Source organism: Erythrolamprus reginae, chromosome 1 (genome assembly GCF_031021105.1).
Source record: "Erythrolamprus reginae isolate rEryReg1 chromosome 1, rEryReg1.hap1, whole genome shotgun sequence".
Taxonomy (NCBI): Eukaryota; Metazoa; Chordata; class Lepidosauria; order Squamata; family Dipsadidae; genus Erythrolamprus; species Erythrolamprus reginae.
The window spans coordinates 389,288,989-389,311,750 of record NC_091950.1 but is presented as its reverse complement, the minus strand read 5'-3'; the positions used below and the strand labels follow the sequence as shown (position 1 = coordinate 389,311,750).

Genomic DNA, 22,762 nt, shown 5'->3' with positions numbered 1-22,762 from the left:
TGCATCAGTTGCGGCCCTATCTGGACCGGGACTCATTGCTCACAGTCACTCATGCCCTCATCACCTCGAGGTTCGACTACTGTAATGCTCTCTACATGGGGCTACCTTTGAAAAGTGTTCGGAAACTTCAGATCGTGCAGAATGCAGCTGCGAGAGCAGTCATGGGCTTCCCAAGGTATGCCCATGTTTCACCAACACTCCGCAGTCTGCATTGGCTTCCGATCAATTTCCGGTCACAATTCAAAGTGTTGGTTATGACCTTTAAAGCCCTTCATGGCACTGGACCAGAATATCTCCGAGACCGCCTGCTGCCGCACGAATCCCAGCGACCGATTAGGTCCCACAGAGTGGGCCTTCTCCGGGTCCCGTCAACTAAACAATGTCGTTTGGCGGGCCCCAGGGGAAGAGCCTTCTCTGTGGCGGCCCCGACTCTCTGGAACCAACTCCCCCCAGAGATTAGAACTGCCCCTACTCTCCCTGCCTTTCGTAAACTCCTTAAAACCCACCTTTGTCGTCAGGCATGGGGGAACTGAAACATCTCCCCCTTGCCCATGTTGTTTTGGTGTTAGATTGATTGTATGCGTGTTTTAATATTCTGGGGTTGTTTTTATGAATTTTTAGCTTAAAATTGTAATTGGATTGGTGGGTATTGGATTTGTTATTATGTATGGGGGAACTGAATCACCTCCCCCGGGCATGTACAATTTATGCATGGTATGTTTGTGTGTATGTTTGTTTAGTTAATGGTTTTTTAAAAAATATTTTAAATTATATTTAGATTTGTCATGAATTGTTGTATCCTCCTGTGAGCCGCCCCGAGTCTGTGGAGAGGGGCGGCATACAAATCTAAATAATAAATAAATAAATAAATAATACAGAATTGGATTGCCGCATTTATAATGGGATTACAGGTAATATTTGATTTATAACTAATGGAGCCTGGAATTTCTGACATACATCATGACAGTCATCAGTCAAAGCACTTATATGACTGATTCAATTTTACAACTATTTTGGAGTGACTGTGAAGCAAATCCCACAGTCAAGCAAATGCCTCATGTTTTAAGTGAATCCATTGTCCACAATGGGCATTTTTTGCTGGAACCAGTGGTAAACACCAGTTTCCTGCAAGAAATGTCATTACTCATAGTCAAATGACTGCAGGACACTGCAAAAGGCCATAAATATGGACCAGTTGTCAAGAGTCCAAATTGTGATCACACAGGATGGGAAGGTGTTAGAATTTCAAATCTGGGTCATAACTACCTTTTGGGAGGGGATCTTTCTTAATTTTCAATGGTTGTTAAGCGACCAGTTATAAGTCAAGAAATAATTGTAGACTTAGAAAGAATATGTTGTGACACATTTGTGTCCTGCACAATTAGTAATATACCCAGAGGACTCAGAGACAGTGGAGGCGTGGTACAGGTGTCCTGTGTTCCTGAGACTGACAGCAAAGGGTACATGGTATCAGAGGCTGAAGAGCAACCAGGACCTTCTGTACTTCCTGAGATGAGTGACTCAGGAGAAGAGGATGCTAAGATTCGCAGGGCCTTTAGGAGGCATGAGTGGTTACTTAGGAGGAGGTTTACTCGTGAATAGCAGTGCTGGCTACTGGACTACGCTCTCAGGCTATGTAAGACGGAGTCACATGATGCTTCGGTGCAGAGTAAGTCGTTCGTCCTAGACATCTAGTTTCAGTTCGTGTATTTGGCTTGTGTTTAAAGAACCACATTCTTGGCTTTCTTGATGAGCTCCCGGCTTCCAGCCAACTCTTATTTATTTATTTATTTATTTATTTATTTATTTATTTATTTATTTATTATTTGGATTTGTATGCCGCCCCTCTCCGAAGACTCGGGGCGGTTCACAACAAGTGGAACAAATCATAAATAATCCGACTAGATTTAAAATATTTGAAGATTTTTTTTAAAAAAAAAACCCCATATACTAACAGACACACACACAAGCATACCATGTATAAATTAAACATGCCCAGGGGGAGATGTTTCAGTTCCCCCATTCCTGACGGCAAAGGTGGGTTTTAAGGAGTTTACAGAAGGCAGGAAGAGTAGGGGCAGTTCTGATCTCCGGGGGGAGTTGGTTCCAGAGGGCCGGTGCCGCCACAGAGAAGGCTCTTCCCCTGGGGCCCGCCAACCGACATTGTTTAGTTGACGGGACCCGGAGAAGGCCCACTCTGTGGGACCTAATCGGTCGCTGGGATTCGTGCGGCAGGAGGCAGACTCGGAGATATTCTGGTCCAGTGCCATGAAGGGCTTTAAAGGTCATAACCAACACTTTGAATGGTGACCAGAAACTGATCGGCAGCCAATGCAGACTGCGGAGTGATGGTGAAACATGGGAATACCTAGGTAAGCCCATGACTGCTCTCGCAGCTGCATTCTGCACGATCTGAAGTTTCCGAACACTTTTCAAAGGTAGCCCCATGTAGAGAGCATTACAGTAGTCGAACCTCGAGGTGATGAGGGCATGAGTGACTGTGAGCAATGAGTCCCGGTCCAGATAGGGCCGCAACTGGTGCACCAGGCGAACCTGGGCAAACGCCCCCCTCGCCACAGCTGAGAGATGGTTTTCTAATGTGAGCTGTGGATCGAGGAGGATGCCCAAGTTGCGGACCCTCTCTGAGGGGGTCCATAATTCCCCCCCCAGGGTAATGGACGGACAGGTGGGATTGTCCTTGGGAGGCAAAACCCACAGCCACTCCGTCTTATCCGGGTTGAGTTTGAGTCTGTTGACACCCATGCAGGCCCCAACAGCCTCCAGGCACCGGCACATCACTTCCATCGCTTCGTTGACTGGGCATGGGGTGGAGATGTAAAGCTGGGTATCATCAGCATATTGATGATACCTCACCCCATGTCCTTGGATGATCTCACCCAGCGGTTTCATGTAGATGTTAAATAGCAGGGGGGAGAGGACCGACCCCTGAGGCACCCCACAAGGGAGAGACCTCGGAGCCGACCTCTGACCCCCCACTAACACCGACTGCGACCGGCCAGACAGGTAGGAGGAGAACCACTGGAGAACAGTGCCTCCCAACCCCTCCAGCCGGTGCAGAAGGATACCATGGTCGATGGTATCGAAAGCCGCTGAGAGGTCAAGGAGCACCAGGACAGAAGATAAACCCCTGTCCCGGGCCCGCCAGAGATCATCCATCAACACGACCAAAGCGGTTTCCATGCTGTAACCGGGCCTGAAACCCGACTGCTGGGGACCTAGATAATCGGCTTCTTCCAAGGACCGCTGGAGCTGGAGTGCCACCACCTTCTCAACAACCTTCCCCATAAAGGGAAGGTTGGAGACTGGACGATAGTTATTAAGTACGGCTGGGTCCAGGGAAGGCTTCTTGAGGAGGGGGCGCACGAGCGCTTCTTTATAGAGTGTTGGAAAAACTCCCCTCCCCAAGGAAGCATTGGTAATCTCCTGGGCCCAGCTCCGTGTCACCTCCCTGCTGGCCGAAACCAACCAGGAGGGACACGGATCCAGTAAACAGGTGGCGGAACTCACAGCTCCAATGGCCTTGTCCACTTCATCAGGTGTCACCAGATCAAACTCTTCCCAGACAGGTGGACAAGTACGTGCCCCAGTCACCTCAACTGACTCGTTGTCAGTCGACTCTGTTTTACAATTGGAGTCGAGGTCGGCCCGGATCTGAGCGACTTTATCAGCGAAAAATGTGTTAAAATCCTCGGCACTGCTCTGCAAGGGCTCCCCAACTCCCCCCCGGTTAAGAAGGGAGTGGGTCACCCTGAACAGAGCGGCCGGGCGGGATTCCACTGATGCAATCAAGGCGGCATGGTACGCGCATCTTGCCGCCTTGAGCGCCACTTTGTAAGTCTTAATAAAAGCTCTTACAAGTGTTCGATCAGATTCAGACCTACTCTTCCTCCATCGCTTCTCTAGTCGTCTCTTTTGGTGTTTCAACTCCCGGAGCTCCTCGTTGAGCCATGGGGCTCTACGGGGTCTAACGCCACGGAGAGGTCACAAAGGCGCAATCCGGTTGAGAGCCTCCGCCGCAGTCCTGTTCCAGGCCTCCGCGAGAGACTCCGCCGAACTGTGGACGAGTGCCTCTGGAATAACCCCAAGCACCGTCTGAAAGCCCTCTGGGTCCATCAGGCGTCTGGGGTGGAACATCTTCATTGGTTCCGCCTCCCTGCAGGGAAGGATTGGAGCCAGGAAGTCAAGCCGTAGTAGAAAATGGTCTGACCATGACAAAGGCAATGCTTCTAAGCCCCTTAGTCTCAGACCATTACTCAGTTGCTCAGAAAGGAATACCATGTCAGGTGCGTGCCCTCCCTCGTGAGTCGGACCCTGTACTACTTGAGTCAGGTCCATGGCTGTCATGGTGGCCATGAACTCCTGTGCCAGCCCAGAGGTTTCACCGAGTGACGGCAGGTTGAAGTCCCCCAGGACAATGAGTCCGGGGAACTCCACCGCCAACCCGGCTACCTCCTCGAGTAGCACAGGCAGGGCTTTTGACACGCAGCTGGGAGGCAGGTACGTGAGAAATAAGCCCACCTGAATCCCTAAGTCCAACTTCATCAAGAGGGACTCGCAACCCGCAATTTCCGGAGCAATGAGTCTACGCAGGCAAAGGCTGTCCCTGGCTATAATAGCCACTCCTCCCCCCCTTCCCTGGGGTCGAGGTTGATGCCATATCTGAAACCCGGCTGGGCAGATTTCAGAGAGAGGAACACCTCCCTCTGGGCCCAGCCAGGTTTCAGTAATACATGCCAGGTCGGCCTCCTCATCCAGGATCAAATCCCGGATGAGGAGAGCTTTATTTACCACCGACCTGGCATTAAGCAGCAGTAACCTGAGCCCAGGGCCAGAGTTACACTCACCACCAGTACCCAAGATTGGGCTCACAGAGCCAGAACAAGGGACCGTTATTAAGCAATGATCCCTCGTTCCCCTGGAACGGCTAACTCTGTGGCCCCCGCCATATCTGCCTCTCCCCAGCAACACAGGGATATTCCGACCCTCTGCCACCCCAGAGATCGGTGCCCCTTCCTCTCCTGTCTCCCGAGCATCAGGTGGGCCAAATCTATCATTCACACTACTATCAATCAACTCATCCATACCATAACCCCACCCACCCCCACCCATCCAATCATACCAGTCATTCCACTCATACCCACAAGTATATTTATCCCAGTCATCCATTACTTTAGAACCCCAATTATGTTAAAAAATCAATTAAATTAGTAACAGTGTAAAATAGCAGTTAATAACAATTTAAAAACACTAAAACATTAAAAATATAAATATATAAAATATAAGAGTAAAAATTATAAGTTAATATAAATTGATTTTGTTTGATGGTATAAAATGTAGTCTTGTTAGACTACAATAAGAAACCTACTACAATCTAGTAATTATTTCCTGTATTTATCTATTCCTGGGACTCTGGCTAGCTGCTAAGACTTTATAATCAGTGCAATGAAGCCTTTGCTATATTTCACCTTCTTTACAAAGAGACTCAAACTGTATATAGTAAAACCTTTACTAATCTGGGGGGGTGCATCTGATTTTTGGGGGGGCTTGGCGTTGGGACAGAGCAGAATACCTGACATATTAATACAGTTGAATATAGTATGCAACTCAGTTCTAACTTCACTCATCAAGCAAAGAAAGGTAGTTGAAATTTAAGAGTCTTTTACATTTACTTTCATTACAGGAGCTGTCCAGAGGAAAAAAATGCATTGGAGGGGGCAAAAGACAAAAGTTTTAAAGGTTCTCTGTGTCCAAAGCAAGTTCTCCTGAATTCAAAGAACAAAATATTGCTACCTTACTCTCTCTTTCTTTAAATATTCTTTATTTTAAAATTCCAAACTTTGGAACCTTGGACTTTGGATTCTTCATTTTAGAACCCAACTCTAAATATATGTAATTGAATGGAATGCACTTTTTTGTACTATCTACTTGTTATATTTTTATCCTCACTTTTGGGAACTCAATGTAGATCATATACAACTTCCTCTACAACAACAATCCTGTAAAGAAGTTTAGGCTCAGAGTGAGCAACTGACCCAAATGATTACTGGTTCATAAACTTTACCACCTCAACCAAAAGATTAGCATCTTCACTTTTGTAACCCTTTTCAATATAAATCACTTAATCTATGGAGTCTTTTCAAGTTACTCTGTAAGTTCGACATTTATTGCTGATGTAACATACATTAAAATTAATTAAATAATTTAAGAGAACAATGCATACTAAAAGTAACAAAACAGTGAACAAATTATAATGTTAATCTCTTTTCATTTCAGATATTTTCTAAGCCCTATATTACCCTAAACATACTCCCGTGACATTTTTGACCTCAAGTTTTCTTACATGTTCTCCTGGAATCGCTCCTGATCATATTCATCAAAGATCTGTTGCCAGGCCAGAATGTTAACCACTCCCACTGCCCCTGTGATCGTCACCATCAGAGTGAGCTTGACCATGTGGCTGACTTGCACCAGCATTATGGTTGCAATCAGTGCCAACACTGCTATGTAGCTGTAGTATTTGGGGTTCTCCACACAACCACCCGGAAGCACTACTTGAGCTGTATCATTGAGAGTGGTGTAATACTGCTGGCAACTGAGCTGTTGAAACAAAAGAAAAGGGGTTAGTCTGTTCTCCATTTTAAAAACCTTATTTTCCAGTTAAGGGGGGAAAATTCTTCTACCTAAAACTGTAATATCGGGAGAACTATTAGATAGCACCACATGGATACAGAAAATATTAAATCTCTTGTGATCACTTAGATTTTTCTAACCAGCATATGCTATCCCTACACACCCCACCCCATGGAAAATCTTTGGTCACTCCTTTCCTTAGGTGCTATACATAATACACATAGGCACTAATCATGTCAATTAGTTTAACTAACTGTCACTTCCTGTTGTAGGGATAATTATCCCCATTTCTGTTTATAAAATACATCACTAAACATTCTACATTTCTAGCCCACGGATTGGCTAATGAACTCTACTCTGGTTTATTCACTTGTGATTCACCAAAGCCCTGAAAACAGGTTTTGTGTTGGCTCTAATTTCTTTCAGATAAGTAAATCTGGTGCAAAACACATACGTTTAACATTTTAAACATTTTCCTCTTCAACCTTTATCTTTGTTTTCAGAGTACGTTTATAGCTGGGGGGGTTTCTGAAATCATGTAACTTCATACCCTAACAAGTTGAACTGAGATTCGTAATACCCACTGTAAAATGATCAGTAACAATAGATAACTACTGCATCATATGCAATACAGTATTGAGCTGTACAGTGGTAGACAGAACAACAAAACAAAACAAAAAAGGATTTAGGTGGGCTCACAGCAGGCGACTGCAAAATGAATAAACCCTGTAGCCAGGCATCTGTGAAGGCAAACAAAATTCTGGGGTGCATCACTAGAAGATCACCAGCAGGAAAAAAGGATGTCTTAATCCCACTGCATAGGGGTTTGGTGACCTCATTTTAAAAATATATTGTTAAGATTGAGTTCAGAGATGGGCAACAAAAATGATGCAAAGTCAAAGGAACAAAGGATTTGATAATCACATGTCCGCCAGTCAACAAAAATGAAAATATATAAAAAAATAAAAATAATTTTAAAAAAGAAACTTAAAAGAAAGCAAAAAACACTCAAATACAGACTTGATGGATCCCTAAGTCATTTTCTGCTGCCAGTTTTCTCTATGATCTATCAAAACAGTCTTTGCAAGCTCAATATGCAGTAGGTGAAAATAACATATCACTCAAAAGGGCCTTTTAAACCATCAAAGGATTAAAAAAAAGAGTCACCATAGGGCAATATGAAGATTTGTCTAATTGATTTTTAAACCTTGGATGTTTTCTGATGGATTAACAAAGCCTGGACTGATCCTCCTTAGCAGGACTCCATTATCAACACACCATTCCAAACATGGCCAGCAATGGATAGAAGGAAAAGGCACTGCATTAAGTAATTCTTATGCCATTTTTTTTTCAGAGAGACAGAAAGAAAAAATAACATAGCCTTCCCTCTCTTTCTCCACCCCTTTTGGAAACCTCATCTAAGTTTGCCAGCCTGAAAATAGTATTTCCGTATCAGTTTTAGCACAGAAGAGCTCAAGGTCTGGCCAATTATTAACAGGTACTAAAAATAATCAACTGCAGCTGGCTTTTTACTAATTTCCCTTAATGATTTCCTCTGTACAAACTCTTTATATACTTATCAGCTCAGGCAGGAAAGAACTTCACAGCAGGTGTCAATCACATCTCATGCTAAATTATTTAGGAAAGTGGCAAGTAGTTTCATTGTCTCCTCCTACTTGAAACCACTGGAAAGTAGGACTGGAGAAAAGACCATGGTTTTGATATGTCGGTGTTCTTTTTAAATTTGCTTGGAACAGGAGTAGACAAAGTTGGCTCTTTTATGACTTGTGGACTTCAACTCCCAGAATTCCTGAGCCAGTCATGCTAGCTCAGGACTTCTTGGAGTTGAAGTCCGCATGTCATAAAAGAGCCAACTTTGCCTACCCCTGGCTTGGAGTCTTGGAGAAGAGATGAGGAGGGAACAAAATATAAACATTAATCATTTCTATTATCTGATCATTAAAATCTATGTTTAATACCTTCTCAATTTTTTCTCCCCTCTATCTAGAAAGCTAGCAGAATGCAATGACATCAAGAATGAAAAAATGCCCCCCCCTCCCAATCTTTGCTTACCATATCTACAATGTCAGCCATGGTTACAATGAAAATGGCAGACATAGCCCAAGTGTTCCTGGCCCAACGAGTTCTGTCAATCCATGTGGAAAAAGACACAAGCTTTTTAGGGAAAACCTGTATTAATAAAAACCACATTATTTTGTTATTTAAATTTACTCTAGCACTGATGTAGCAACCAGCATTGATAAGAGTAAGAAAATAAGGAACATAATAATTTCCTATGGAAAACAGGAATGGAAATGTAATAATACCATTTTGTATGCCTCAGCCCATAGCATCTGGCCATCTCCCTATTAACCATTAATTGCATTTTCTAGAGTCACTCATTCATTGTTGTTCCTAATTGTGCCCAAAATAACAGTCACAAGGAAAGACTTTGTTGCATTTCAGTGATGGGTGGATGGATGGTGCTATGGTTTGCTATAGTTCATTAGCAAAAAAAAAATTCGACATTTTGAAACATGAAAAAAAGGAAAGCTGCAATCCTCCCAAATTAATTCTATCAAACACACTGATACTATCCATTTGAACCATTGCAACTTAAAAAAAACTTAAGAAGTGGGTTATTTTTTCTGGGGGTGGGAATGGATACCTTAAGCTGCTGCAAAAGAAATTTTCATTTCTGTCTCTTAAGTCCCATCAATTAAAACAACCACAAAAGCTGCCAGGCAAATATGGCTGTACCTACTCAAATTGAATTCATAATGGCACCAATCCATGCTCAAAATGGAAACTCATTGAGCAGAAAATACTTAAATACGTATGCACATATATAGGAATCTTACTCTTATAGCTCAGGTGGAACTTGAAATAAAAAAATATTTTCATAGAAACACAAATATTTCTGGCAGTATGGTAAAAACAAACACGATTTGGCATTGAAGAATGGCAAAGGGTGAGATTCCTACAATAGTTAACAATTGTGTGTTTTCAAGGAGATCTTACCCCGGGAAAGATGGCAGCAAGTGAACAAAGAGTCAAGATGAGTAGAAGGATTTCGCCAACACCAAATGTCACATAATTTGCTAGCAGCCTGCAGCAGAACAGGGAATTAAAAAACAACAACACTAGATATAAAGAAGATCAAATATCAGTATTCTATTCTGATTGCAGAGGTAGTCAAATTCCGTTATAAAAGAATTTTTTGCACATAATTTTGCCATTCTTTTATATAATTGTTTCATTCTTCTTGATTGCCACCTATTGCTGGAATTGGGCATGGATAGTCTAGTAAAAAGAAGGGCTAGGGGGGACATGATAGCTGTATACAGGTACTTAAGGGGTTGCTACGGAGAGGAGGGGGACACACTATTTTCCGGGGCACCAGAGGGCCGGACGAGGAACAACGGTTGGAAGCTGACCAAGGAAAGATTCAACCTGGAGATAAGGAAGAATTTCCTGATGGTGAGAGCAATCAACCAGTGGAATGGCCTGCCAGCGGAGGTTGTGAACTCTCCAACTTTGGACATTTTTCAAGAGGAGATTGGACTGCCATTTGGCTGGGGTACTATAGGATTTCCTGCTCAAGCAGGGGGTTGGACTTGATGACCTGTAAGGTCCCTTTCAACTCTAATAATAAATAGATAGATAGATAGATAGATAGATAGATAGATAGATAGATAGATAGATAGATAGATAGATAGATAGATAAATAGATAAATAGATAAATAAATAAATATTCCTGAAGGTTCTGGGCAGATAAGACTGTCATAAAAAATACAGATTTCCCCTCGACCCAAATATATATAAAAACATCAATAATTTATGTTGTTTATGCTGTAAGATGCCCCGAGTCCTCAGAGAGAGGCGGCATATTAACAACAACAACAATAATAATAATAATAAAAAATGCATGTGAATGTTACATGTCTTCAATGATCACATTCATGTGCCCATACACCCTCTTTCTTGGCAGGACTAAAAAAATAAGTCTTCACAATTGTCATAAAACCCAAGAGGCTGATCAAATTTTTGCCAGAAGTGTTTCAAAATAGTAGGGACAGGTACTAGAAATGCCAATTTCCATGTAACAATCCTACTGGATCTGGAAGAAATTGATCCTGTTTGATCTAGTATGGGTAGATATAAGAAAAGGCGTTTCTTCAAGTAACCAGGTCTGGAACTATAGCAATAGCATTTACATTTATATACCGCTTCATAGTGCTTTCCAGCCCTCTCTAAGCGGTTTACAGAATCAGCATATTGCCCCCAACAATCTGGGTCCTCATTTTACCCACCTTGGAAGGATGGAAGGCTGAGTCAACCTTGAGCCAGTGGTGAGATTTGAACTGCTGAACTACAGCTAGCAGCTAGCTGAAGTAGCCTGCAGTGCTGCACTCTAACCATTGCGCCACCCTGCCTCTTATAACCTTAAGGTAACTACAAACATCTTGATTTGCAAGTGGAAGCTATTTAGCAACCAACAAAGCTTTCAAAACAAATATATCATTGTCCTTGAAGAACAATGGGAATATCCATTCACAAGCCAATGACCAGATAAATGTGGTTTAAGCCCATTTCAAGGAAAAATTTATTAAAATGTCCCCTAAATTACATGAAGGGATGGAGAAGGGAAGTACATTCAGACTTGCAAGATTCTATTAACTGTTCTAATAAAAGTAGTTTTTTGCCTGTATACTATTGGTTTCTTCATCTGGTTTAACCTAGAGAGGTGACAGGTGCATTGTGGCATTGTGCACTAGCTATAGCTTCCATGTAGAGAATTTTATAGCAGTCCCAGTGGGAGGTGACTTTTTGAGCCAACATTGCTTGTAATAGGTATATAAAATGAACAAAACTCATCCTAGTCCCAGTTACTACCTGCTCTTCAAGCAGAAGCTGTCAGTCTCGGAATTTCCTAAATTTCAGACCTCTAATCTGGGAAGTACAACTCCATTCAGAGTCACAAATTGAATATTCCTGGAATAAACTGGCTATAAACTGAATAAACTCTTCGGAGAGGGGGGGCATACAAATCTAATAAATTGAATTGAATAAACCAAAATCAACTCTGACTTGGTTTTCCCCCCCAATATTTCCACATGTATTTATTGAGAAGTACTAAAGATATACACATTTTGTACAAGCTTTCAATATTAATTTACAATTTCTTAAATAATATTATCCCTAGATAAAATCATAATATACATTACACAGATCCTTGGCTTTAAAAGTTCCATAAGGCTGCTATTGCTGGGTATTTAAATGCAATATTGGCTCATGTCAGTTATGCTTCACACTAAAGTATTAAAAATACCACATTGATTCAAGCATGTAAAGGTGGCTCCAACCTTTCCCCCCACAATCCAAAATGAAAATCACATCTAATATTAAAATGGACACAACCCCATATTTTTCAACATACAGAAAGTTTGGGTTCTGTTGCTCAACCTATTTGAACAAATTTACTTTGAATTGCAACTCTTTTTCAATGTATATTTGGTTTATAATATTTGAGTTGGTCCTAATTAAGATGTTACCCTATTAGACAGGTGCTGAAAGAGCATGGGTGTGCGCTATCGCACATGTGTGAGTGCCCACACCCATAACTCAATGCCTGACTTGGGAGTTTTCATTTAGACCTTATCAGCCTCCATCCACTGTATCAGCACATTAACCACATTACCTGTCCAGTCTGGTAATGAAATGTTTAATTTCATCCTTAGCTCTACAGGTAGTCCTCGACTTACAATCATTCATTTAGCAACTGTTTGAAGTTACAACAGTACTAAAAAGAACATTCCTCACAGTCATATCATCAAGGCAACCAGCTCATATTTACAGTGGTTGCAGTATCCTAGGATTACGTGATCACCATTTGGATCTTTCACAATTAGAACTTTCTCATTGTGCAATGGACAAAATCAATCAATAGATCAATAAATAAATAAACAACCAGTTTCTGATAAGTCAAATCAATAGCGGAAGAAGTTTTTTTATATTCACAGCAAAAAGGATTGTAAAATTGGCTGTAGTCACACGATGCCTCACTTAATAATGGATTTTCCAATCCCAATTGTGATTGTAAGTCAAAGACTACCTGTTTTCTAACAACCCTGTTTGAAAGGGCATAGTGTGACAGATCTAGTTGTACTAACCGTGGATCAATGAAGATCTCCACCATAGCAGTAAAGAGCAGGACCACACATGAACAGCTGAAGGCAGCCCCGCTCTGCTTCTCCTTTTCCACCGAGTAACGTGTCTCCATCTCTGGATCAATGAAACGCATGGAGAGGCGATAGGTGGACCTGCCTTTTAGCCTGTCAGATATTTAGAACATGTCAGATATTTAGGATCCTCATCTAGGATGTATGCGATTTTTAGAACAGTAGTGAAATGATACGCTCTCAGTCCAGTTTCACGGAGACTTCAAGAAAAATCATTCTGTCTTTAACTGCCTACCATTTGAGGGATGTATTCTGCTTGTGGACTCTCAAGGGCATCGTATTTAGCCTTAGGAGAATGTGGGACTAGAAGGGCCTTTGTTCTGATCCTACATGGATTTTTTTGAACTCCTATCTCTGCAGATAGAAAGCTGCCTCATTGCAAATGAGAATGGCCCATCTATTTCAAATCTGGCATTATCTCTTTGAGGCCTCGGGAACAATCTTTGGGGCCTCGGGAACAAACTTTGCCTTTCGTAAAGTTCTTAAGACCCATCTCTGCCGTCAGGCATGGGGGAACTGAGACATCTCCCCTGGGCCTATACAGTTTATACATGGTATGTTTGTGTGTATGCTTGCTTTTAATAATGGGGTTTTTAGTGTTTTTTAAATTATTAGATTTGTTCTTACATTGTCTTTGTTATTGTTGTGAGCCGCCCCGAGTCTACAGAGAGGGGCGGCATACAAATCTAAATAATAATAATAATAATAATAATAATAATAATTAAATAAATAAATAAATAAAATAAAAAAAGCAGGTGTTCTGATCACTGTTACATGTGACACTGCTCTTGGTATGTCCCTAAGAAATTCTTTAAAATCACCCTTGATCCGTGATCTATGGCACAGATCCACAAGTGGCACATGGAGCCATATCGGTGGGCACGCAAGCTCAGGTTCAGAATCCTGCACGCACTGGCCAGTTGATTTTTGGGCCTCCTGGGCCCACTGGGAATCAGGAAACAGCCTGTTTTCAGCCTCCAGAGTGGGTGGGGAAAGCTGCCCCCCACCCCCGGCTCCTAAAAGGCTCTGAAGCCTAGGGAGAGTAAGAATACAAAACCTCTGGTTCAACCGGAGGTCGTCAAACAGAACATTTTCAGCCTCCAAGGTGGGAGGCTGTTTTTGCCCTCCCCAGGGTCCTAGAAAGGCTCTAAAGCTTGGGGAGAGTGAAAAACAGGCGTGCCTTTTTAGTTTTTTCTCTTTAAAATGTACAAAAATAAGCACTACGGCTTAGTTTTTCATTTTTAAGGTATTAGAGATATTATTATTTTTCTAATAATGAAAGGAACATTAATGACAAATATAATTAGAGGATAATTGGGTGTATCTGGATGACAAAATTAGAGGAGGGGGTAAGGGAATGTGATTGATACCAAAACCAAATAGAGGGGAATTAAAATTTTGTTGATTATGTATGATTTACTAACTCTAGACTACTTTATTGTAACAAAAATAGATGGTATGTATGTATTATTGTAAGAATTTATGTGGTTTACGTGAAGAATGCCAATGCAATGTGGAGAGAAAAAATAAAAAATTCCAAGAAAAAAGAAAAACGGGCATGCCATCCTGTGCTGGGAGGGGGAGGTCACACACATGTGGGAGGGGGTGCATGAAATTATGGGTGTGTGGGCGCATGCGTGTTACCCGCAGTGCCACCCCGCTTTTGGCATGCGAACCAAAAAAGGTTCACTATCCCTGCCCTAGATGCTATTTAAGTCCTCATTTTATTTTGGGGGGAAAAACTTATCAGCTTAAATCATAGAATACAATAGAATAGAATAGAATTTTTATTGGCCAAGCGTGATTGGACACACAAGGAATTTGTCTTGGTGCATATGCTCTCAGCGTACATAAAATAAAATATACATTTGTCAAGAATCATGTGGTACAACACTTAATGATTGTCATAAGGGTCAAATAAGCAATGAAGAAGCAATATTAATAAAAAATCTTAGGATATAAGCAACAAGTTACAGTCATACAGTCAACATGGGATGAAATGGGTGAAAGGAATGATGAGAAAAACTAGTAGAATAGAAGTGCAGATTTAGTAGAAAGTCTGACAGTGTTGAGGGAATTATTTGTTTAGTAGAGTGATGGCGTTCGGGAAAAAACTGTTCTTGTGTCTAATTGTCTTGGTGTGCAGTGCTCTGTAGCGACGTTTTGAGGGTAGAAGTTGAAACAATTTGTGTCCAGGATGTGAGGGGTCAGTAAATATTTTCCACGCCCTCTTTTTGACTCGTGCAGTATACAGGTCCTCAATGGAAGGCAGGTTGTCAGCTCACTATGCTGAGGGTGGTTTGTTCTTCAGTTTTATACAGGTGTGTGTGGACTAAATGAATAACAAATTCTTCAAATGCAATGTGAAGCTTTTTTGAACAAAATGAAATAAAAGTTTATACTGCAGAGACAGAGACCCAATGATAGAGATATTTTCTGAACTAAGTGAATTAGCCCAGTGATTTTCCCAACAGGGAAAAAATACCCAGACATAGCAAAGAGAATTTGCAGCTTGAATTGTAAAATAGAGGAAAAGTAGAAAGTAAATGCAATAATAAATAAACAACTAAAATGAAGTCTGTTGGAAAAATACTTTTTCCAACAATACAAAATAGCAACCAAAGCAGGTCAAGGACCTGAATCATGGTGAAAGTCTGAAACCACAGCAGTGGTGGACATTGTTGATAGCAAGTCTGATATTCAAACTGGTAGAGAAAGAAAGAAACATTGGAATGGAGCAAAAAGCACACAGTAAGCTCTAAGAGGGAAGAAAAAGAGGAGACATACGCCTGGACAGATTCCCTCTCCAGCAAGGCCTCATTAAGCAATGTGTTGAGTTCCTGCTCATTTTCTGAAGCATCCACCACTCTCTCTGCTAAGTCACGCAAGCGAAGACGCCTTCGAGGGTTGGGAAAGGAAGGATTCGCTGCCTGGATAGAAAAGAAAGCAAAGCAATAGTTGTATTTTACTTTCTGCTGAAATTTAATTAAACAAGATTTTGTTTTTAAAAAGCACAAATTTATTTATTTGTATGTTAGTTATTTGTCACCCATCTTGCAGTTCTGCAGAGAGGGGCGGCATACAAATCTAATAAATAAAAATAATAATAATAATAAGTTCAAGGTAACTCTGGGCACTTCTTTATACGAAGTAACCCGATGGGTTTGTTTGTCCACTCCCAACCCACCCATCCCCCAAAGAGGTTCTCTTCCTGCCCAGCCTTACTTCATCTCTGTTTTTGACCGCGTGGGCAGTTTTACAGAAAAATCCCCCCTTATTTACCATACAATTTTTTATTTAATTTTTAAATTAACTCTCTAAAAATAAGAAACAAGGAAGGGAATGGAAGTCATGTTGCCACACATGGATGGCAAACCAAGATTTACATGAAAGAATCGTATAACATTTTGTTGAAGCAATCAGCTGAAATTAATAACAGTTGAAAATATTGTTTGCATTTCTCAACTTTTCTGCTTAGATTTGGACACTTGGATGCCACTCACTTACCCGCATTGCTATTTTTAACCTGTTTTACTACTATTGTTATTGCAGTTGTAACAGGAGCATATACAGTACTTCTGAATACTAAATTTGACATATTCCCTCTTGTCACTTTTGTCATGAAACCATGTTGCAATTGTATACATACACACCACACACACCCTTTTTTTCTGCACAATGTTCAAAGAAAACATCTGCGATATTTTCTGATTTTGGAAGAAGTGACACTCAAGTTCTTTTTAAATTTATTATAAAAACAAATAAATAGAAAATATGAAAAACATTAAATATCAACTCCATTCAAAGGTGCTGTTCAAAAGGCATTCTCAACAGTATTTTTAGGACAGTCATGAGTGGGATGACTGAGAATCACCATAGATATCAACTCCGCTACAAAAATCAAAACAAAGAGCAATACAGTGATCCCCCGGTTATTGCGTCCCCGACCATTGCGAACAGGGTAATTCGCGATTTTTCAACCCGGAAGTCAAAATACCATCTACGCATGCGTGCCGGGCACGCATGCGTAGATGGCAACCAGGAGATCAGCTGCTGGGCAGCTTCCCTGGGTCTTCTCCCTCTTGCTGGCGTCAGCGAGGAGTTTCCCCACCGCCCACGCAAACTCCTCGCTGCCGCTTGCCCGCCCTTCGCCTGCCCACGCCGTTCGCTCCCCCCTCTTGCTGGCGGGAGGGCGAGAAGCCCTCCCCAGCACCCGCTCGCCCGCCCTTCGCCGCTCGCCCGCCCTTCGCCGCTCGCCCGCCCTTCGCCCTGGCCGCTTCTTCCCAGCGGAGAAATTCCAGCCCCCACCTGGTCCCGCCCGATCCTCCTCCCTGAGGCAGCTCGCCCTCCCATGGCCGCTTCCTCCACCCTCCATTGCAAGCCCTCGCCACCGCAGCTCCTTTCGGCCCAGCATCCCGGGCCAAGCAGCTGCCTTCCGTGACTGAGCCTGGCTCGCCCGGAAGATCGTAGCGCGCGTTGGCTGCAGCGGCGAGCGAAGCCAAGCCGGCAGCAATGTCACCGCCGGTGCAGCCAACGCGCGCTACGATCTTCCGGGCGAGCCAGGCTCAATGACGGAAGGCAGCCGCTTGGGCCGAGAGGAGCCGGCCTTGATCCGCTGAGCCTTCACATTCCTCCAAGTCATTTCGCCGCTCATGTCCTGGCTAAACCGGGCAGCAGGAGACAGGCTTTGAGTTTTGGCTGCGGGGCGAGGGAGTTAGGAAAGTCCTACTTCTCCCCCCGCAGCCAAAACTCAAAGCCTGTCTCCTGCTGCCCGGTTTAGCCAGGACACGAGCGGCGAAATGACTTGGAGGAATGTGAAGCTGAAACCGGCCGGTTTCAGCTTCACATTCCTCCAAGTCATTTCGCCGCTCGTGTCCTGGCTAAACCGGGCAGCAGGAGACAGGCGGTGGGCTGGGAGCCGCAGGCGAAAGGATCTCGGGCATTGTTCTCCGGACCCCGCCCGCAGCCTGGAGAGGGAAAGGGCCGCCGCGGGGCTGAGCGGGCGGGGTCCGGAGAACAATGCCTGGCGCCGCGCTCCGATGCCCGAGCTCCTTTCGCCTGCGGCTCCCAGCAGCACTTTGAATCCAGCAGCTTCTGCTGGATACGGGCGGTGGGTGGGACGAGCAGCGCGGAAGCCAGGGGCTGTGGCAGCTCGCCCCCCCATCGCCCGTATCCAGCAGAAGCGGCGGGATTCAAAGGGATTCAAGGCTAACTTCTGCGCTTGGCTTGAGGACTCAGCTCGGAAGCTGCACGGGTGTTTTAAAAGGTCTCCGCCGGCATGGGGGGCTTCCTACCACCTCCCGAACCCCCAACTCAGGTTTGGGGGGGTGCTAAGAAGCCCCCCATGCCGGCGGAGACCTTTTAAAACACCCGTGCAGCTTCCGAGCTGAGTCCTCAATCTTCGGCTCCTCGCTAGCGCTGCGGAAGTAAAAACACCATCTGCACATGCGCAGATGGTGTTTGTACTTCCGCAGCGCTACTTCGCGAAAACCCGCTCGTTGCGGGGGTTCCTGGAACGGAACCCTCGCAACGAGCGGGGGATCACTGTAAAGAAAATGGGAAGTGATTAGAAATCACATTGTAAGTAAATATTTTTTAAACTTTTACCATATAATGACAGAATCATCTTCTTTGTCCCAAAGACTAATTAAAAGCAATGCATATCAGCAATACTGCAGCAAATCAAGCATAGATTTTTACTTCCTATACTGGTCAAGCGCGGGGGGGGGGGGCTTTCCCAGAGTATTAGTACAATAAGATATCAAAGATTATTTTATTGGCAGGCATTTCCAATCAATAACATACGATTATTGAAGTGATTCTTCTGGAGTGTAATCCTTCCCATTGTACAGGTAAAAAGAGATTGAACTGTCCCTGGCTCTGCCTTCATGCAGTTCTACATGTTGCTTCTACATGCTGGTAATCTAAGTACAATTCCCCTAATGCAATGTCTTAAAGAAATGCGTCTTAATACAAACCAACTATTTCTATCTGTGGTGAAAGCACACTTCGAATTATATAATAACCTCTTTAGCTAATCTTTGCCCTCAAACCCACAATTTTATTCCTGGGAATATATTGAAGAAAATCATATACTGTACATCCTTAACATACTGCAGATGACGCAGAGTCATCTTTACATCCTGTTAATATTATCCAAAATATTGAGCTTGTCCTAGAACAAATTCAAACCAAGTAGGTTAAAGGATCAAATAGCAGGGTAATAGTATGCAACCTATATTAAGGCTTCAAGTACATATGAAGCAAACTTAGTGCTTGGTGTACATTTGCTTGATCACTTAGCAAGTATACACTGGAATGCTTAACAATTTTATACTGGATTACACTCATTTTAAAAACTCAGAACTAATTCTATGGTGTTTAAGGCAAACCACCATTTATATAACTCAGCTGTAAAGTACACACTCTGCCTGCAAATACTTTCTTATTATTCCCTAGCCCTAGGAGAAGTGTAACAGATGGCACAACACAGCAAGCTTGACTGAACTTTATACCAATCCTCATCAGAGACCAAAGGATAGGAAGTACTTATTAGAGAGCTTCTTGACACAGAAATTTCTCATGCTTGGAACTTTGCTACAAAATTAACCTGATATGTCTTTTGTTTATCCTCCCTCCCTCACAACCTGCACTCATGTAAAGGTTGTTTTTAAAAAAAAAAAAAAATGCTGGACTTACTGCCCTTAAGCTTCCCCTTAGTTTTAATTACCTGGTTAAAGTCAACTGGTTATTGATTCCATTTTCATTTTTAAAGATTTTATTTTTTTAAAGCATTTCAAAGTGTACATTACCAAGAAGGATTTTAGAAATGAATCACTTTTCTATCCACAAAACCCCCATCTATGTACATGCAAATACAGTGGCCCCTCGATTTTCGCGGGGGTTGCGTTCCCAGACTGCCTGCGAAAGTCGAATTTCCGCGAAGTAGAGATGCAGAAGTAAAAACACCATTTTTGGCTATGGACAGGCAAAAACTACACCCGTGCACCCTTTTCCAAGGCCGTGCAAGGAGCTGGGCTTGAAGTTGGGGGCGGGGAGCGACGACAGTGCGGAGGCCGGCAAAGATTGTTTTGAATGTCGGCCGCCCCCACCCCCCCAACGCCTCCGGCACCCTCGCCACTACCCCCGCCCACCCGATCCGCCCCTCTCACCGGCTTTCTTGGGGCATGGGTCCTCGTGCAGCAGGGCTGACGGCTACAGCTTCTCGTCCTCATTCAGCCGCTAGCCGCTCTGAGTGCTTTGAGAATGCCCGCCCCACCCCTCTTGCAGTCCCTTAGCTGAGAGCGCTTTCATCCCAGCTGTCAGCGAGGAGGCTGCAGGAGAGGCGGGGCAGGCGTTCTCACAGAGAGAGAGCAACAGACAGATCGAGATAGAAATGAGAGAGGGAGAGAGAGAGGGAGAAAGAGAGAGTGAGAGAGAGCAAGAGGGGGGAAGAGTGGAAGGTAGAGAGAGAGAGAAATGATAGAAAAAAGGGGAGAAAAAAAGAGAAATGAGAAAATGATTGAAGCAGAGAATGACAGGAGAAAGAGAGAGAGAAGTGACTCTTGGTGGTGACGTATGACATCATCGGGTGGGAAAAACCGTGATATAGAAAAAAACACCATATTTTTTAATTAATATTTTTTGAAAAACCGTGGTATAGCCGTTTCGCGAAGTTTGAACCCGTGAAAATCGAGGGATCACTGTATATATAATTTGTATGTCTTACGGAGATTCTCGGTCATCTAGGTCATGGTTGTCCCAAACCATGCTTTTTCAAGAGGCAACTGGATTTTTTGTTTTTTTTCTTTGAAGATGTTTTGCTTCTCATCCAAGTAGCTTCTTCACCTCTCCTTTAGCTCAGACCTGAAGAAGTTTCTTGAATGAGAACTGACCCATTTACAATGAAAAACCAGAAAAACCAGTTGCCTCTTGGGACATCATTTTTACATTTTACATATACAGTGAACCCTCGATCATCGCGAGGGGTCCGTTCCAGGACCCCAAGCGATGATCGATTTTTCGCGAAGTAGCGGTGCGGAAGTAAAAACACCATCTGCGCATGTGCAGATGGTGTTTTTACTTCCACCGCCGCAGCGCGTTGCTGGGAAGCGCGCGCTCGTTGCTGGGGCCGCTCCCCAGCTGGGGAGCGGATCTGGGGTTTCCCCAAGCGCGCGCGAGTTGCTGGGGCCGCTTCCCAGCTGGGGAGCGGATCTGGGGTTTCCCCAAGCGCGCGCGCGTTGCTGGGGCTGCTCCCCAGCTGGGGAGCGGATCTGGGGTTTCCCCAAGCGCGCGCGCGTTGCCGGCTCCGCTTCCCAGCTGGGAAGCGAAGCTAGGCTGCCCCAAGCGCGCGCGCGTTGCTGGGGCTGCTCCCCAGCTGGGGAGCGGATCTGGGGTTTCCCCAAGCGCACGCGCGTTGCCGGCTCCGCTTCCCAGCTGGGAAGCGAAGCTAGGCTGCCCCAAGCTCACGCGCGCCGCCCGCCCGCCCACGCTGTTGCCGGCTCCGCTTCCCAGCTGGGAAGCGGAGCTAGGCTGCCCCAAGCTCGCGCTCCAGCCCACCGCCGCTGGGGTCTTACCGGGGCAAGAGGGGGAAGACCCAGGGAAGCCTCTGCCCGGCGGGGAAACTCCACCATCTACGCATGCGTGGAAGGGCACGCATGCGCAGATGGTGGAGTTTACTTCCGGGTTGAAAACTAGCGAAATAGCCCTTTCGCGATCCTTGAGGACGCGAAACTCGAGGGTTCACTGTAAGTAGCTTTTCTTGGAACACATGTCAATGAAGCGTTCATTTAGTCTTCTTTATCCATTCTGCCCCTTTACCCTGGTATCCGATTCTTCTGCCTCATCTGGGGTTGTGCAGGTCGTATTAATGCTCCCATTGCATTCTTTGGTGTTGATCAATTGAGGGGAGTTCCCATGGGAGGATGAGACAGATAACTTCTGTAACATGAAACAGAAAAAGAAACAGAACAATGAGTATAGGGCTAGGTTATCTAAATTAAAAGTATCCAGAAGGGATTAGACATCTTGTCACAATTTTTCCCTAAATGCAGAGGAGTCCCAAGCAGAATAATTTTTGTTTGTTTATTTATTTAATTTATTTATTTATTCATTCATTTATTTGTCCAATACACAAATACATAGGAAGAAAAATAGACATGTGGTAATATATATAAGGGTAAAGTGAACTTAGAGGAGAGGATATATGAAAGAAAGAAAATATATATGATAAGTGAGAGAAAGGAAAGACAATTGGACAGGGGACGAAAGGCTTTGTGTATGTGTATGTTTTTCTTTGTGTTACAAAGAAAAACATACACATGCTTAGAATAGCTAATATCAGTAGCAGTATCAAGGTACAGTGATCCCTCGATTAGCACGGTCTTGATTAGTGCGAAATGCTACAACACGGTTTTTCAAAAAATATTAATTAAAAAATACTCCACGGTTTTTTTTTGCTATACCACGGGTTTTCCCACCCGATGACGTCATACGTCATCACCAAGAGTCACTTCTCTGTCTCTTTCTCTTTCTTTCCTGTCATTCTCTGCTTCAATCATTTTCTCATTTCTCTTTTTTTCTCCCCTTTTTTCTATCATTTCTCTCTCTCTTTCTTCCTCTCTCACACTCTCTTCCTCCCTCTCTCATCTCTTTCTTTCCTTCTCTCTCTTTCCTTCTCTCTCCCCCCCTCCACTTGCCCACGAGAAGAAAAAAAGCAACCTCTGCCGGGCAGCTCCCCTTGTGCCCCCGCTTTGTGCCTGCCTCTTGTCCCTCTCTTTTGGGGATTTTTTTTTCTTTTCTGTCTGAGTGCGTCTGTGTGAGCGTGAGAGAGGGAGTGCGTGTATGTGTGTGTGTGTCTGTTGCGGCTT

The 22,762-nt window shown here is 43.7% G+C and overlaps 2 protein-coding genes across 3 annotated transcripts in view; one reads left to right on the top strand and one right to left on the bottom strand.

The window, feature by feature from the left end:
* Positions 1-6,266, top strand: part of CENPO (centromere protein O) — a 42,360-nt gene extending 36,094 nt beyond the window's left edge. Inside the window, exon 8 of one of the 2 annotated variants that reach the window (XM_070734869.1) lies at positions 5,702-6,266. The gene's annotated coding sequence lies outside the window, so the exon portion shown is untranslated. The remainder of the gene's footprint in view (positions 1-5,701) is intronic. The other variant, XM_070734868.1, reaches the window with a different exon arrangement.
* The window catches only part of ADCY3 (adenylate cyclase 3), a 127,163-nt gene that overhangs the window by 11,718 nt on the left and 92,683 nt on the right, over positions 1-22,762 (bottom strand). Inside the window, exons 9-14 of the mRNA XM_070734865.1 lie at positions 21,714-21,833; positions 15,681-15,823; positions 12,825-12,986; positions 9,673-9,760; positions 8,725-8,841; positions 6,362-6,618 (exon numbers count right to left, since the gene is read on the bottom strand). Of these exons, the coding sequence (XP_070590966.1) occupies positions 6,362-6,618; positions 8,725-8,841; positions 9,673-9,760; positions 12,825-12,986; positions 15,681-15,823; positions 21,714-21,833 (887 nt within the window). The remainder of the gene's footprint in view (positions 1-6,361; positions 6,619-8,724; positions 8,842-9,672; positions 9,761-12,824; positions 12,987-15,680; positions 15,824-21,713; positions 21,834-22,762) is intronic.